Source organism: Myotis brandtii, unplaced genomic scaffold (assembly GCF_000412655.1).
Source record: "Myotis brandtii unplaced genomic scaffold, ASM41265v1 scaffold112, whole genome shotgun sequence".
Taxonomy (NCBI): Eukaryota; Metazoa; Chordata; class Mammalia; order Chiroptera; family Vespertilionidae; genus Myotis; species Myotis brandtii.
The window spans coordinates 8,295,807-8,312,104 of record NW_005353838.1 but is presented as its reverse complement, the minus strand read 5'-3'; the positions used below and the strand labels follow the sequence as shown (position 1 = coordinate 8,312,104).

Genomic DNA, 16,298 nt, shown 5'->3' with positions numbered 1-16,298 from the left:
CTCTTGGATCTCTAAGGAGGTGCTAATTTAGCCTCTGCCTGAGGCTACCCAGCAGGAGCTATGGAGAGATCTGCAGATTCCTCTTCTTTGTTTGGGGTTTGGAGGTGTCCAGATTTGGCCCAGCTGTGAAGCAGTGGAAGCTGCTGTGGGGCCTTGGGCCTTCTTTTGGATGTTCTGGGTCTCTCTGACCCAGCTGCAGTTTGTTAGATAATTTTAGATTGCAAAGAGCCAGGTCATTCATATGCAAAAGCCTCTGTGCACAGCCTAGGTGGGGCGGAGTCTCAGGGAATTAACAGGGCGGAGCAAGCAGCTATGGCTGATCCTCAGCCCTGCCCTAAGAGGCCCCGCGTCTCAGTATCCCCTGGTAATCACTGCAAGCACCTCTGAGAGAAAGCCGCCCTCGAGTTCCGCCCACTGCCAGACAGTCCAGTTTCTCCCCGTATGAGTCTGGGTCCCCAGAGACTCTCCCGGAACTGGAGTTGAGAGCAGCCGGGAGCTTGTGACTCCCTCCTGATTAAAAAAGATAACTGTGTCCTTAGTTGCCAGCCCTTTCTGCATGCGCCTCAGTACCTCTACACTTTACTTCCGTACCTCCTCTGAGTCTCAGTGTGCTTTTCTCTTTCCTTCTAGTTGTAGAATTTCCACTCAGCCAGCCTTCCTGTGGTTCTGGATGATGTCCATTTTGTCTTTTAGTTATATTTTTGAAGTGGTTGTGGGAGGCAGCAATTTCAGGTGTTTACCTATGCCACCATCTTGGTTTCTCTAGGACTAACTTTTCAAAAAATACTTTTTAAATAATCTTAGTGAATAAATTTTTAAAATGTGGTATTTTGCAGTTACTTTTAAAAAATCTATTGCTAGCAGTTACTTAAAAAAAATCTGACCTTTTCACTCTTATTTAAAAAGTACAGATATATGATTCCCTCTACTGACATTCTTAAGTATTTATTAATATTTAGGCAACATAAGTTTCTTCAAGAAGCTAAACTTATCTTTACTTAGAAGCTTTGATATTCAAATACATTTTTTTCCTTCTGATGTTATGTCATAATTATAGAAAAACCATTGCTAAAAACGACAACATTAAAACTTATTGTTGGTGGTGTCTCTGCTTTAGAATATTCTGCTTTCAAATATTCTTTTCTGGAGAATTGAAATTTAGCTACATATAAATGAAGTGTTCATTTAAAAGAATGTATTAAATAACTTAGGTGCAGGCACCATGGAGAATAAACAGATGATTACAATATGGCTTTTTACTTTAAGAAGCTGATAATCTTTAAAAATATTTATTCTGGAGTGTATTGTTCCAGTATTCCTGGCTCTTCAAGGTCTATTGTAATTAACTGCTTTTTAGAATTAAGGTGGTGAAGAACAGAGTTTATTTTGGACATAAGTTTGAAATGCCTTTTAGACAGACATCCAAGTGGCGATATTAAGGAAACAGTTGAGTATGAGTCTGGCAAACAGGAATTATCTGGGCTGGAGATATAAATTTGGGTGTCACTAGTATGTGGATGGTATTAACACAGTGAGACTGGATGTGATTAATAGGGAAGTTAAATGTGGAGAAAGAAAAGGACTAAGGCCACCCTACGGTATGCTAACATTAAGCTGTTGGGAATAATGAGAATGAACCAGAAAAGGAAGCTGGAAAGAGGTGGTCAGTGAGACAGGAAACCCTGGAGAGGTGGAGTCCTGGATGCTAACTGAAAAGAGTGTTTCACGGTAGTGGTCATCTGTTACAGAAACTACTGCCAAACAAACTGAGGGTCAGTCATTGGCCATTGATTTTAGTAATGTGGAGTTCCTTGGTGACCTTGAAGAATGGGGGCAAAAGCCTGATTAGGGTGTGTTTAAGAAAGTACGGGAGTAGAGAAGTTGGAGACAATTGAACAAACAATTATTTTGAGTAAAAGGGAGTGGAAAAATAGGTAGCTGGAGGCAGAAGCATTTGTGTTTTATCTGTTTTCTTAATGAGAATGCATGGATGAGGAAGATGTTGGAGTTATGAAGAGAAGGTGTAAAATAATTCTCTAGGAGAGTATGAGAGTAAACAGATTAGGAAAATGTAGGAATGCCGGAGGACACTAACATCCACTTGAAGTTAACCGTCATGCATTTAAAGCATGTGTCTTTTCCAGTTGTGTTTAGCTGTATGGGTACCAGGCATGGAGTAGGCAGAGAGTTGGCCTTAATCAGGACTAAGATTTTGCCTAATGGATTGGATAAAGTGATAAAGGGGCAGGGAAGTGAAGTTGTATACAAAAAGGGAGGGATTGTAACACTGTATTACAAAATCTAAGATGATCATGAGGGAAATAAGGGCAATGAGAGGGGAATAATGGACAGTCAGAGGTATTGGTAGTATTAAAATAAGGTTCTGCAAACTACAGCTTGCAAATCTGGGCCCAAATCTCTTTTATATGGCTCTTGAGCTTAGAATTGGTTTTATATTTTTAAAGTGTTCTAAAAAATAACAAACAAGAATAAGCTATGCAACAGAAACCACATATGGTCAACAGAATATAAAATGTTTACTGTCTGACCCTTTACAAAATAGCTGGAAAGTTAAGTGTGTTTTGAGAGTGGGATGATTGAACTTGAGAGGAGTGCAGTTATCCTTAATGACAAGGATATAGGACTAGATGATGACCATAGATAGGAGTGAATGACTGAAGTAGAGAGGCTGATAAGAATGTTGGAGGATGCCACCTGATAGCTAAAATAAATTCTTAACAGACCCTTCTATATTTGTTTCAAAAAGAAAGCCACCTACACATTCTCTTTACCTGTGTATATAGCACTACATCTCTCTTAATGAAATTAACAAAAGAAAAGTCAATTGTATCCTGCCACAGCTAAATTTGAAATCAATAAGTATTGCAAAAAAATTTAATGGCTCTAGCAAATAGATTACAACTTCTTATTTAAGTAGGATTTTAGAGTTTACTTACTTCCGTGGCATATAGGGAAGATTAAAGTAGACATCATTAATCTTTTTTGAGAGCAAATAAATGGCACTTTATATTTTGCTGTTTTTTTTTTTTTTCGGAGGATGTACATTTGATTAAGAAAATCTGGAAAACACCTTATGAAATAGCAAATTTTCTTTTTTGGGTGTTCTTTACTGAAGTGTCATATCTATACTATTATAGTTATCTATTGTTACAAACCACCTCAAAACTTAACGGCTGAAAACAGCATTCATTTGTTTTGCTCATGAATTTGTAATTTCGGCAAGGTTTGGTAGAAACAGCTCATCCCTGCCTCACATCAGTTAGAGCTATCTAACTGGAGCTGAAGGATGTATTATCAAGATGGCTTAACTCACAAGGCTAACATGTTGGTGCTGGCTGTTGGTTTGTCTCCACCTGGACCTCTCTAATGGAGTCACTTGGGCTTGCTGCTAACATGGTGGCTGGGTTCTAAGAGCACACAGCTCAAGAGACAGAAAGTAGTCCTAGAAACTGGTACACCTATATTTGTGTGGTCAAACAGTAACAGCACAGATTCAAGGGAGGGGACATTTACATCCTCCCTCCTCCATTTGATGGGAGGCAAATCAAAGAATTTTGGACTCTTAAAACTGCCACATGTACCTTAATACAGTTAACAAAGGCATTTCTATCCCCATCCATTTTCAGTGTTCATCTTAAATGCCACCATTATTATGAACCCTTTCTTCATCCCATCACTGAGTTTATATCTTCCCCTTCTTGAACTCTCCATGGTACTTTGTTGGTTCCTTTTTTATGGCACTTACCTTGCATATGTGTATTTTGTAATTTTGTATTATCTTTGCTTGCCACCTCTAATGCAGCTCTGGGTCCCATTCAGTAGTGCCTTCCTTATAATGGCTGCTTAATAAATGTGTTGAGCTTAAGAAAATAAAAGGAAACCTATTTTTAATTCATGAATTTTGTTTAAATGTTATGAAATAGTAATTTACCAAATGGGACAATCTTGCTGAACTTTCAGATCAAGTTTGCATTTTAGAAAGAACACTTTTTTTTTTTTGTAATATGGAGAATGGATTGGAGAGAGCAAGGTTGAGACATGGAGATCAATTTGGATATCATCTAACATAGGTAAGAGATAAAGGCCTGCACTAAAGTTGTAGTGAAGGAGTTGAAAAGGAAGAGATTTAAGAGAATTCAGATTTAAGAGTAGATTGACAGGACTCAATGGCAGTCAGATTTGGAAAGTGGGGAGTGGGAAGAGGAGTCACAATATTGCCTAGGTTTTTGGCTTGGGTAACTGGTTAGATGTTAGTGTTTTAAGCAAGATAAGGAACATAAGAATTGGAGTAGTAGGTTGTGTAAAAGATAATGAATTTGCTTTGTTGAGTGGGAATTGTACTCTTTATAGGAAGTTGATTATTTGTAATGGAGCTCAGGAAAAAGGTTGAGGTTATAGATATAGATTAGAAATCATTGGGAAGTATAGGCAGCATACTTATTGAAACCATGGGATTGAGTAAAATTTCCTAGGGAGAGAAAATAAAGGAGGAGGATCTATGGCAGAACTCTAGGGAACATTAATGTGTAAGGATAAATGGGAAAAGAAGAGCCCAGGAAAAAGAAGCAGTGAGCAGAGTTAAAAGTATAACTAAACTGGTACCTAAAAAATTGAAGTGTAGTAGAGAAGGCATCCACTGTCATAGTTTGCAAAAAGTCAAGTACCAGTAAGTAGAAGACAAATGAGGCAATTGTAGCTGACAGGTTATATAACAGAGTGAGGGCATTGTTGTCATAAAAACTGGGATTTGAATCTTGGCTCCAGCTCTGAGCTGGAGTAATTTTTGGCAAGTTACTTAGTTTCTGAGCTTTGGTTTCTTTTGAAAACTGAGGATAGGTACTATCTCAAAGAATTAACTAGTGCATAATATTGTATAAATACTACATAGATTAGTAAACTCACATAAAGCACCTGGTATAGTACCTAGCAGATAATAGGGATCGATAAAGAGCAGCTACGCTAATGACAATAATGGCAATATGACCAAAACAATGGTCCTTTCAGTGGTGGGTGATACTGTGGAAGTTATGAAGGAGCACAAAAATCCGATTGTGTTGTGTTGAGGAGTGAAATGTTAGGGAAGTTTTTCTTTTTTCAAAAAGCTTTGCCTCTATGGGAAGGAAGATTTTGGAGTCATTTCTGTTAATAAAAAGCCATCAAACTATTGAGAAAATAATTTCAGTAGAGAAGTAGAGTAGAAGCTGTATTTAAAGGATCTCGGTATGAATAGGATTTGAAGATATAGTGAATGTAGACTTTAGAAAAATTTGAAAGTAAAAGGAAGAGATGTCATATGCATGTTCTTTATTATTGGTTATTTAAAGGAATTATATGTATATACATTTATTTATTTATTTGTTTATTTAATCTATCTACCTACCAATTTATTTATTTATTTTTGTCAATCCTCACCTGAGGATATTTTTCCATTGATTTTTAGAGAGAGTGGAAGAGAGGGGGAGAGACACACAGAGAGAAATATCGATGTGTCTCACATGGATTGGTTGCCTCTGAACACACCCTGACCAGGGCCTGGGGATCTAGCCTGCAACCAAGGTAGGTGCCCTTGATCAGAATCCAACTCAGGATGCTTCAGTCCATGGCTGATGCTGTATTCACTGGGCCAGACTAACTAGGGCTATCTTCTATAATAATAAAAGCGTAATATGCTAATTAGACTGGATGTCCTTCCGGACGACCTTCCGGTGGAAGCTGGGGCTGCGAGGGAAGCCCCGGTTCTGGGTGCCAGAGGGAAGCTGGTGCCAGCAGCTGGGGGAGGGAAGGCCTACTCTTGCACGAATTTTGCGCATCAGGCCTCTAGTATGTATATAAATTTAAACAATGAAACTTGAATTTATATAAATTGAAAAATAGAAACTCTCCTGAAGATAAACCCCCATACCCCATTTAAATACATCTCATATTTATAAAGAGCCAAATTCACCCTAGGTTTAAGTTTCCATATGCATGTGAATGACTCATAGGCTTAAAGTTTTTTTCTCATTACTAAAATTTACTAAATTTTGTGGGGTTTTTTTATTTGTTTGTTTTTGAGGCTAAGAACTGGACACAAAAATTCAGAAAGTCTTTGGCCAATACTAAGGAAAATATGAGGATTGTGTTTGTAGATTTGCCAACACTGTTTAAAGAAATATGAAACCCAGAGTGCATAAAAGACTTTTTAGTTCACAGGTGATATCAGCTAGGATGAAAATTCATGCCTCCTAAATATTATATAGTGTTCTTCCTACTACAGCTTGATACCAAAACAAATGCAGAATTTTTTTTATCAGTATGTAAAGAAGTAGTATTTAAAAATTTGATGAAATTGAGAGGTAATTATTTGTATTATAGCACATTTATCTCAAGAATTATTTAATACCAAGCTAGGGTTATAGATTTAAGTTTTTACATAAATTATGAATTTGCACTTTAAATAAGTCCACAAATAACTTTAGGAAAACATTTAATTTGAAAATTAATCTGTATTTTATTTTAATAATTGATTTAGAAATTGTAGATTGCTTAACTATTGATTTATTGTAATCTCTGGAACTTTTAGATGTATACTACTTCTATTAGTTATTGCTTATTAAATAATTTTCTGTGCTGTGGCTAAGTTCTTTGCATTGATTTATTTAATCTTTACAAAAACCATAAGAGGTAAATATTCTCATTATGAGGAAGCTGTACTGAGAGATGCTATCAACTTGGAAAAGGCTGCATGCACATCTAATGAATGGGGTGGAGCTAAAATTTAAATTAAAACAGTTTGATCCCAGAGTTTATGCTTTAGCAACTATCCTGTTCATCATTATTTTAAACCTTTCTTTCTTTTGTATCATAATATAGTAGTTTAAAATCTTATTTTGATTTGTTTCATTATAATTTTAAAAATTTGGACATGTCCTCATATTCAGTGAGTGTGATTTTTATTGAATCCCTGATTGGTCATTGTGTTAAAATATCCTCCAGTGTAGAATTGACCTTATGGAATACCTGTTATGATACTATACCAGATTGAGGTGGAATGCTAGGTAAATCTTTTGGGGGATGCTACTTTATATTTCAATGCAGGAAATATTTAATATATCCATATGACTACTTTGTTGAGTATTAGAAACTTTTTGGCATAGTAATAACACAAGGCATTTGTGAATGGCAAGTGGCTAAAAGTTGAGAAATCTTAGATATTTTGAAGGCCTACTCTTGCACGAATTTTAGAGAGAGAGAGAGAGAGAGAGAGGAGAGAGAGAGAGAGAGGAGAGAGGAGAGAGGGAAACATCACTTGGCTGCCTCTTGCACGCATCCCAACCGGGATTGAACTTGCAACCTGGGTATGTGCCCTGACCAGGAATTGAGCCGGCCACATTTTGGGGTATGGGGCGACATTCCAACCAACTGAGCCATACTGACCAGGGCAAATCTTAGATATTTTAAATCAAGAGTTACCAGAATATTTCATAACGCTTTACCAAGTGTAGATTTAGATTGTATCACTAGCTATTTTTAACTATTGATATTGTAACTCTTATTGAATTAGGATGACATAGGTTAATAAAATTATATAGGTTTCAGTTGTACAATTCTATAATACATCATCTACATATTGTATTGTGTGTTCACCACCCAAAGTCCAGTCTCCTTCCCTCAACATTTATCCCCCTATACCCTCTCTTACCTTCCTCACCCCCTTTTCCCTCTAGTAATCACTATACTGTCTTTATTACCTGCTTTGCCTTTGAAAATGATACTATTTTCTCCCTTTCCTGACTCTTGTATATCATTTACCCCCCTTTGTCTGCTTAAATTTAAATTTAGAAACTATTATGCTAAGTCTCTTTTATGGAATGTTAGACACGGTGTTCTTTGCTTACCAGTTAGTTATAAACCTCACCTTATAGTAGCGCATGAGTGATGTTAAAAATGTGCTTTGGTTAATTTTCACAGGGTAAATGCACATTCAGAGGAAGCACATCATAAAACTTTCTGTAAAGGGCCAGATAGTAAATATAATGAACTAGAGACCCAGTGCATGAAATTCGTGCACTCAGCGGGGCGGGGAGTCCCCCTCAGCCTGGCCTGTTCCCTCTCGCAGTCCGGGAGCCCTCGGGGGATGTCCAAATGATGGCTTAGGCCCACTCCAGTCGGACATCCTTAGCGCTGTCATGGAGGTGGAAGAGGCTCCCACCACCACTGCTGCGCTTGCCAGCCATGAGCCTGGCTTCTGGCTGAGTGGCACTCCCCTGTGGGAGCACACTGACCACCAGGGGGCATCTCCTGCGTTGCCTTGTAGTCAGTGCGCATCATAGCAACCAGTTGTTCCACAGTTCGGTCGATTTGTATATTAGCCTTTTATTATATAGGACTAGAGGCCTGTTGCACGAAAAGATTCGTGCAATAGGCCTTCCCTTCCCCTGGCTGCCTGCACCGGTTTTCCTTCGGCACTGGAACCCAGGCCTTCGCTCCGGCCAGAGCCGCTTTCAAAGCCTTCGCTGCTCTGGCCGGAGCTGCCTTCAATCTTCACTCCGCCGCTTCGCGCCTACATATGCAAATTAACCGCCATCTTTGTTGGCGGTTAATTTGCATATCTCGCTGATTAGCCAATGGGAAGTGTAGCGAAGGTACTGTCAGTTACCCTGTTTGTCTATTATTAGATAGGATAGGATGGCTTTGAGAGCCATATGATCTCTGTTGCAACTACTCAGCTCTTTTAAAGCAGCTACTGACAATCTGTAAACAAAAGAGCATTATTGTATTTTAGTAAAACTACAAAAAGAAGCAGTAGCCTGGATATGGCACATTTGCCAACCTGTTACAGAAAATCTTTTAATTTCTGCAACTAAATATAAGATTTATTTATGGTGATACATTATTTATGCTGAGTAGGAAGTTTTCTTTTATTGAATGTATTGGCAAAAAGAAATTAGTATACTAAGAAAATGGCAGTAGTGTAAAGGAGAATAGGCATGGTACCTAATAGTTAAGAATACTTTTGCAACATTTCTATGACTACTTAGATTAATTACCTCATAATTCGATAATTCCAGAATATAGTTATTCACTCATTTTTTTGAGTTACCATTGTTTTTATCTTGAAAAACCTGCAATTTTCACTAAATTCTGGTAAAGTTTCCTTTCTTTATTATAAATTAGGAAGGGTTACTGTAAAAGACACGACACATTGGGTGATGATTTTATTTACTTGAATTTATTTTGAAAAGTGATATCAGTGGATGGATTGAGATCAAGGCTTATTGTGTAAATATATGCAGTTGACTTGTAGGTTCAGAAATGGAGTACTCTGTTATAGTCAGTTTTCAATGTTACATTTTATAGATTTCTTATTACAAGCAGTTTTAGCCCTACAAATGCCTTTTGGTGTCACAAAATTAAATTAAATGTAAATAATACTTGTGGTATTGGCTAATGTGGCATATTGGATATTAAATGTAATTTATACTTTTTATTCTTTTTCTCAGAGATTCGTCAGCGAACTGCAGCTCAAAGAAACCTTTCTCCAACACCAGTAAGGTCTAGCCAGGGCCCTCCTCCACAAGTTCCAGTATCTCCTGGTCCAACAAAGGACACTTCAGCCCCTGGTGGGCCCCCAGAAAGAACTGCTACTCCAGCCCTATCGTCAAATGTGTTACCAAGACGTCTTGGATCCCCTGCTACTTCTGTGCCTGGAATGGGTAAACAGAGCACTAAATGTTATTTACAGTTTATATTGTTTTCTCTGGTTACCAATAAAACGGGCCATTTTCAGACAGTATGGAAATGGCATTTCATTTGGAAATAGCAGAGCAGTTATCTGATTAAGCAGGAGTTCCATATTCAATTAGCCATAACTCTTTACAGCTGGCACCTTGTGATACTGAAACCTATTTCTTGAGCTCATTTAACTGTTATGGCTTCTTTGTTTAAATGGCGATAAAACTTTGTAGTATTCTGTATCAACAGTATAGCATATCTTTTTATATTCACCTTTAGAATGGCTCCAGATTTATTTAACATGGGGATAGAAGAGAACACTTTTGGAATATATGCTTTTTGCTACACCCTTCACATATATTTTTAAACAGGACAATTAACATATTTCAGGAAGAATATTCCTTTATTGTGGTGTACAATACTACTGTTGTTAATATGGACTGGTATTAAAGTATTCTTTTTTTTAAAAAATATTTTATTGATTTTTCTACAGAGAAGAAGGGAGAGGGATAGAGAGCCAGAAACATCGATGAGAGAGATCCATCAGCTGCCTCCTGCACGCCCCCCACTGGGGATGTGCCCGCAACCAAGGTACATGCCCTTGACCGGAATTGAACCTGGGACCCTTCAGTCCGCAGGCCGACGCTCTATCCACTGAGCCAAACCGGTTCGGCTAAAGTATTCTTTTTTTAAGCCAAAGAATCTTAGTATTTTGTGACAGATACTTTAGCATAAAGTCCATTTAAATTAGCATATTTTCTTTACTATTATTTCATTCCTTTGGATTCTCTCTTTTTTTAAAAAAATATGTTTTTATTGATTCAGAGAGGAAGGGAGAGGGAGAGAGAGAGAGAGAAACATCAATGTTGAGAGAGGATCAATGATCGGCTGCCTCCTGCACACCCTCTACTGGGGAATAAGACTGCAAGCTGGCATGTGTTCTGACCCCCTGTTTCATAGGTCGACGCTCAACCACTGAGCCACACTGATCGGGCAGATTCTCCTTTTTTAGTGTGGAGGATCACTAGGGAAGATCCCATTTTTGGAGTGTAATATATTACATTACCCTGCAATTATCTTTTGGGTGTGATTGGGACTTGGAAGTTCATTGCTTTAGCAAATCACATTATTTTATGTAGATTCCTTGTCAGGTTCTTGACTCTGATTGTAAATTATACTATTTTAGGATATTTAATTCTAATTTAGATTATGTTGGTATTTTTATGACTAATTACTAATATAATTTATAATGATTTTGAGGCTAGTCAGTAGTTGATATCAGATATTCAAGACACTTATGTAATAAAATCAATAACCAATCTAAATGTTAATATTACAGTAGATTGTTTTTCCTGCTTTTCCTTCAAAAAAAGCAGCATTACATTTTAGAAAACTAGAAAACTGTTAATTTATAAACATTAAGAAATCTGGCTGTAAATGAAATATATACAAATCATATTTTTCAAAAACAGTTATTGAAAAAATACTTTTAAACTTGACATACAATGATGTTCCTTAAGGTAGCCATATATTTTGTGAAATTGAGAAAAATGAAATTGATTGAAAATTATTTATCTTTCAATTGTTATCTGACTGATTTGAGATACCCATGATGTTTAAAGTTCTTAGTTGTTTAATGAAATACTGTTTTGGTGAGAATGCATGTATTGTATACAGTTGTGTATCTAATTAGTTTTAAAGAAATACAAGTTTAGCAACTTACATAAAGTAAAAACTGTATTGCACATTTCAGAATAGGGTTAGAAGGAATAATGGCCTAAATTTCATGATCATGTCAATATAACATTTTACCAAAGTTTTAAATTAGTTTCTGTGTAAAAGACTGTATTTAAGTTGTACATTGCCAAAAATATGAATGAGTTAAGTGATTTCTTATAGAGAAGATTAATAATTCATTTTTTCATTATGCCATATTTGTGGAAGAGAATCAATTTAATGTGTATTACCACAGGGCACCCATATGTTTGAAAATTAATAAGCAGCAGGTACTTGATAATTTGCCAAGCTATATAAAAATGACCAGTATTCCTACAATGATTGCACTTGATGTTTGTATTAATTACTGTAAATCCTTAACAGTATGAAGATGAATATGCATTATTTTAAAAGTTACTAAGTATGTAAGGATTTTAAGATATTTTTATGAAATCTGTTATTTTATGTATCCAGATTCCATTATGGACATTTTCATTTTAAACATGTAGAAGTAAAATATTCCAGCAAAAGTTAAGTTGGCTTAAATGCTTTCTGAATCTCATTTGGCATGCTTATTCAAGTTGAAAATTTTTTATAAGAGTTAGCACTTATTGTCTGCATTAATGTTTATTTTGTTATGATAATGATTGAATGTTGTTAGTACAAGTAAACAGATAACTTACCTGATAAAACCAGAAAAATGTACTTGATTTGTAATACTAATTACTTTTTCTAGAACCTATATTTTATTTACTAATAGCTATAATTTTGGTATCTTTTGCTTATTTTTAAGTTGGTAATAGTTTTTAGGTTTGTGATTATTTACAAAGCAAATCTCTTATTCTTTAAAGTATTAATATAATATTCCTACCTTAAGCCTATCTTAACTGCTTTAAAGTTTTTGTCATAGACAATTTGTAAACCTTGTATCCTTGTATGGCAAGGCTTGTTCCAAGAAGGCCTCATTTGTTTCAAAGGCTTCTATGGGGTCTCCTTGTAAATCTCCATTGCTGCTCATATTACTCTTATGTTCATCCTGCCTTGTTTTACAAAGGCAAACATCACATCTTACTTTATCCTCCCACTTTCTTCTCAATGCCTTCTTCTATGTTGTCTTTTAGTTCAGAGTATTTCCTGTAGACAATTCTCTTTCACTTTTGAGAGATTGTGGAGTAACAATTCATAGTTTGTGTAACTCTTTATTCTTGTTATTATTTTTATATGATATAAATAAATCATTAACTAAATTCTAGGTTATTCTTCCACTCCCCACTCTCCATTCCTCTCTTCTGATATTACCTAATTTATTACACGAACATAATATATTTCTCTATTTATTTAGATCTTTAGTTTCTCTCAGCAATGTTTTATAATGATCAGTATATAGGTTTTGCACATTTTTGTTAAATGTACTAGTACATCTATTTTATATTCTTGATCAAATTATAAATTATATTTTTAAAAACTATGTCCAATTGTTCATTTTAATATATATAGAAATACAATTGATTTTTATATATTAATTTTATATTCTATGATCTTGCTAAACTCATCTCAATAGCTTTTTTATAGATTCCATAGTATTTTCTACATAGACTATCAAATTGTGAATACAGTTCTACTTCTTCCTTTCTACTTGATTTCTTTTATTTCTTTTTCTTGCCTTATTACACTCGCTAGAACCTTTATTAGTACAATGCTGAATAGAAGTGGTAAGAATAGACATCCTTGCCTTATTGCTGATCTTAGGAGGAAAGCATGATATTAGCCATCATTTGTTTTTTGTAGATAGTGTTTATCAGGTTGAGGAGTACCTTTCTATTCCTAGTTAGCTGAAGGTTTTTATTAGTAATGGATTATGAATTTTGTCAAATGCTTTTTCTGCATCAATTGAGATGCTTACATGGGATTTTATTTTATTTTATTTTTTAAAAAATCTTCATTTAGTGAAATACATTAATTTTTAAATGTTAAATGACCTTGCTTTCTTGGGATAAATCTCATTTGGTCATGATGTTTTATTTTATACACACACACACACACACACACACACACACACATATTGTTGAGTATAGTGTGCGAAATTTTTGTTAAAAATATTTACATTAGGAATATCAGTTAATAGTATTTTTTTTTTCTTCTGTCAGTGTAATGCTGGCCTTATATGAGTAGTAAGTATTTCCTTCAGTTTATGGACAAGTTTGTATATAATTGATATCATTTATTTCTTAAATGTTTGGTAGAATTTATAGGTTGAAACATCTTGGCCTGGTGTTTTATTTGTAGGAGAGTTTTTTTAATTAAAATTTTATTTTTTTAAAAAAGAAAAATGACAGACTGATACCCCTTATGAACATAGATGTAAAAATTCTTAACAAAATTTTAGCAAATTGAATCGTTATCTATTTCTTGTTGAGCAAGTTGTGGTAATTTTGTAGTCTTTCAATCAATCTATGTCATCCAACTTATAAAATTATTTGGCATAAAGCTATTCATAATATACCCTTATTATATTTTTAATATCTTTACAATTTGGATTTATGTCATTTCTCTTATTCCCAATAGTGGTATTTTGTATTTTCCCTCTTTCTTTTTCTGGTAAGTCTGGCTAGAAGTTTACCAGTTTTATTGATCTTCTCAAACAACTAGCTTTTCTATATTATTCTTGTATTTTCCAATTTATTTGTTTTCTCTCTAATCTTTATTATTTCTTTTATTCTGTTCACATTGGATTTTATTTGCTTTTCGTTTTTAGTTTCTTAAGATGGAAGCTGAATTCATGGATTTTAGACCTATCTTATCTTCTTTTGTAAGTGGTTAGTGTTATAGGTATTTAGTGTTATAATATTTTCTCTAAGTACTGCTTAGCTGCATATCATAATTTGATGTTTTAAAGTGTTTTATTTATTTAAAAATACTTTCTAATTTCCCTTTGAATCCTGAATTATTTCATGGATATTATTTTGTCTCCAAATACTTGGAGATTTTTTTTTTTTTGCTTATTTTTAATTTAAATCGGTTATGGCCAGAAAACATACTTTGTATTATTTGAATCTTCTTAAATGTATTGAGATTTGTCTTATGTCTTTGAATATCATCTGTTTTGGTAAATGCTTTTTTTTCCCACTTGAGAAGAATATATAGTCATGTGCCACATATGGTGTTTTGGTGAGTGATGGACCTCATATACATATGATGGTGGTCCCATAAGATTTTAATGGAGATGAATTTCCTGTAAGAAATGGAAGGATATGTGGTTCAGGAGGAATTTTTTTCTTGGACAGAAACAATATCTGTTGGGCTTAGTAATAGATTCCCTCTCACTCTCAGAACCTCAATTTTGAGTGTATAGATTATATCCCGACCACTCAGCCACTCACCTGTATCAGCACAGAGGAGCTGTTTCCCCCAGCACTCTACATTCAGAGGGCACTACAGCCCTCCCAGATCTAGCTGATGGTGTTCAGAGAACATTGCTATAAATTCTTAGTTGAAGAACTAAGATCCTGTACAAGGACACAGGTCTACAGGTGCTACCTTAAAAAGTATTAAGTGCTGCTGCCACTTTAGTAAAAGCTTTCTGTAGTAATGTGGAGCCAGCCTGTCCCTGAACTTTGCAAATATTTTCAGGTTCCATTTTCAGTTCAATGCCAGAGAGAGCCTTTTGTGCCAGACAGGGTCAGTGGAACCAAAACATATTTCCAAAGTAAAGGTATTTCCTCAATTCTGCACCCTCTCCATGTTAAACACTGTTTTTTCATGAATACCACAAAGTTTCTTAATCTGACTACTACAACAGGTAGCCAAAAACCACATTGCCATAACAATCCTTTATGTTCATTTTTCTCTTCATCTGATTTCTTAATTTACTGAATCTCAGGCCACCTTTCACTCCCTCCTAACAGTCACTACTATGCTGATCTATGCCTTATCTAGACAGTTTCTCTTCAATGTTTCTAATTAGTCCAGCCCATATCCCTGATCATGGAGAAACATTGACAGCTTCAGTGGTCTATTTCTGACCCTGTTGGAAGAAAGCAGGAGGAGGGCTTGTGGAACATTATTTATAAAGCCTATAGTAGTGTGTAGCAATATCTTAGGCCAGTGATGGCGAACCTTTTGAGCTCGGCGTGTCAGCATTTTGAAAAACCCTAACTTAACTCTGGTGCCGTGTCACATATAGAAATTTTTTGATATTTGCAACCATAGTAAAACAAAGATTTATATTTTTGATATTTATTTTTTATATTTAAATGCCATTTAACAAAGAAAAATCAACCAAAAAAATGAGTTCGCGTGTCACCTCTCTGACACGCGTGTCATAGGTTCGCCATCACTGTCTTGGGCCTTCACATTCACTTAGCATTTACTCACTGACTCACCCAGAGCAACTTCCAGTTCTGCAAGCTCCATTCATGGTAAGTGCCCTATACAAGTGTACCATTTTTAATCTTTCTGTGTTTGGATACACAAATACCATCCTATATAATAAAACCCTAATATGCAAATTGACCGAATGCGCTGTGTTGAGCATCTTCCCCTCCCCCACAGAGGGAGGCGACTAGCTGTGGCGATGGGGGGGTGGGGGGGCTGGCCAGCAGATGGTGCCAGGCCACCAGCCATGGCGGGTACCAGTGGGGGCCCCCCAATCGTCCCTCCCGCCGGTTGCCTCACAGATGGCCCTGATTGCCAGCCAGGCCTAGGGACCCTATCCTATATATTGGGAACAGTTTCTTAGATTTAAAAATTAAAACCTGGCAAGGCTACTCTAACTGAAAAAACAGGATGATGCAGCAATGACATGCATGGACTCTGGCTTGCACATTTTGTGGTCAGCCCTGATTCTG

General features: G+C 35.8%; 1 protein-coding gene across 7 annotated transcripts in view; it reads left to right on the top strand.

Annotated features, from left to right (window-relative positions):
- KIAA1715 (KIAA1715 ortholog) overlaps nucleotides 1–16,298 on the top strand; it is a 66,569-nt gene that overhangs the window by 33,652 nt on the left and 16,619 nt on the right. For all 7 annotated transcript variants that reach the window (XM_005857607.2, XM_014546109.1, XM_014546122.1 and 4 more), the window contains one exon: nucleotides 9,504–9,716. In XM_005857607.2, coding sequence (XP_005857669.1) covers nucleotides 9,504–9,716 — 213 coding nt within the window. The remainder of the gene's footprint in view (nucleotides 1–9,503; nucleotides 9,717–16,298) is intronic.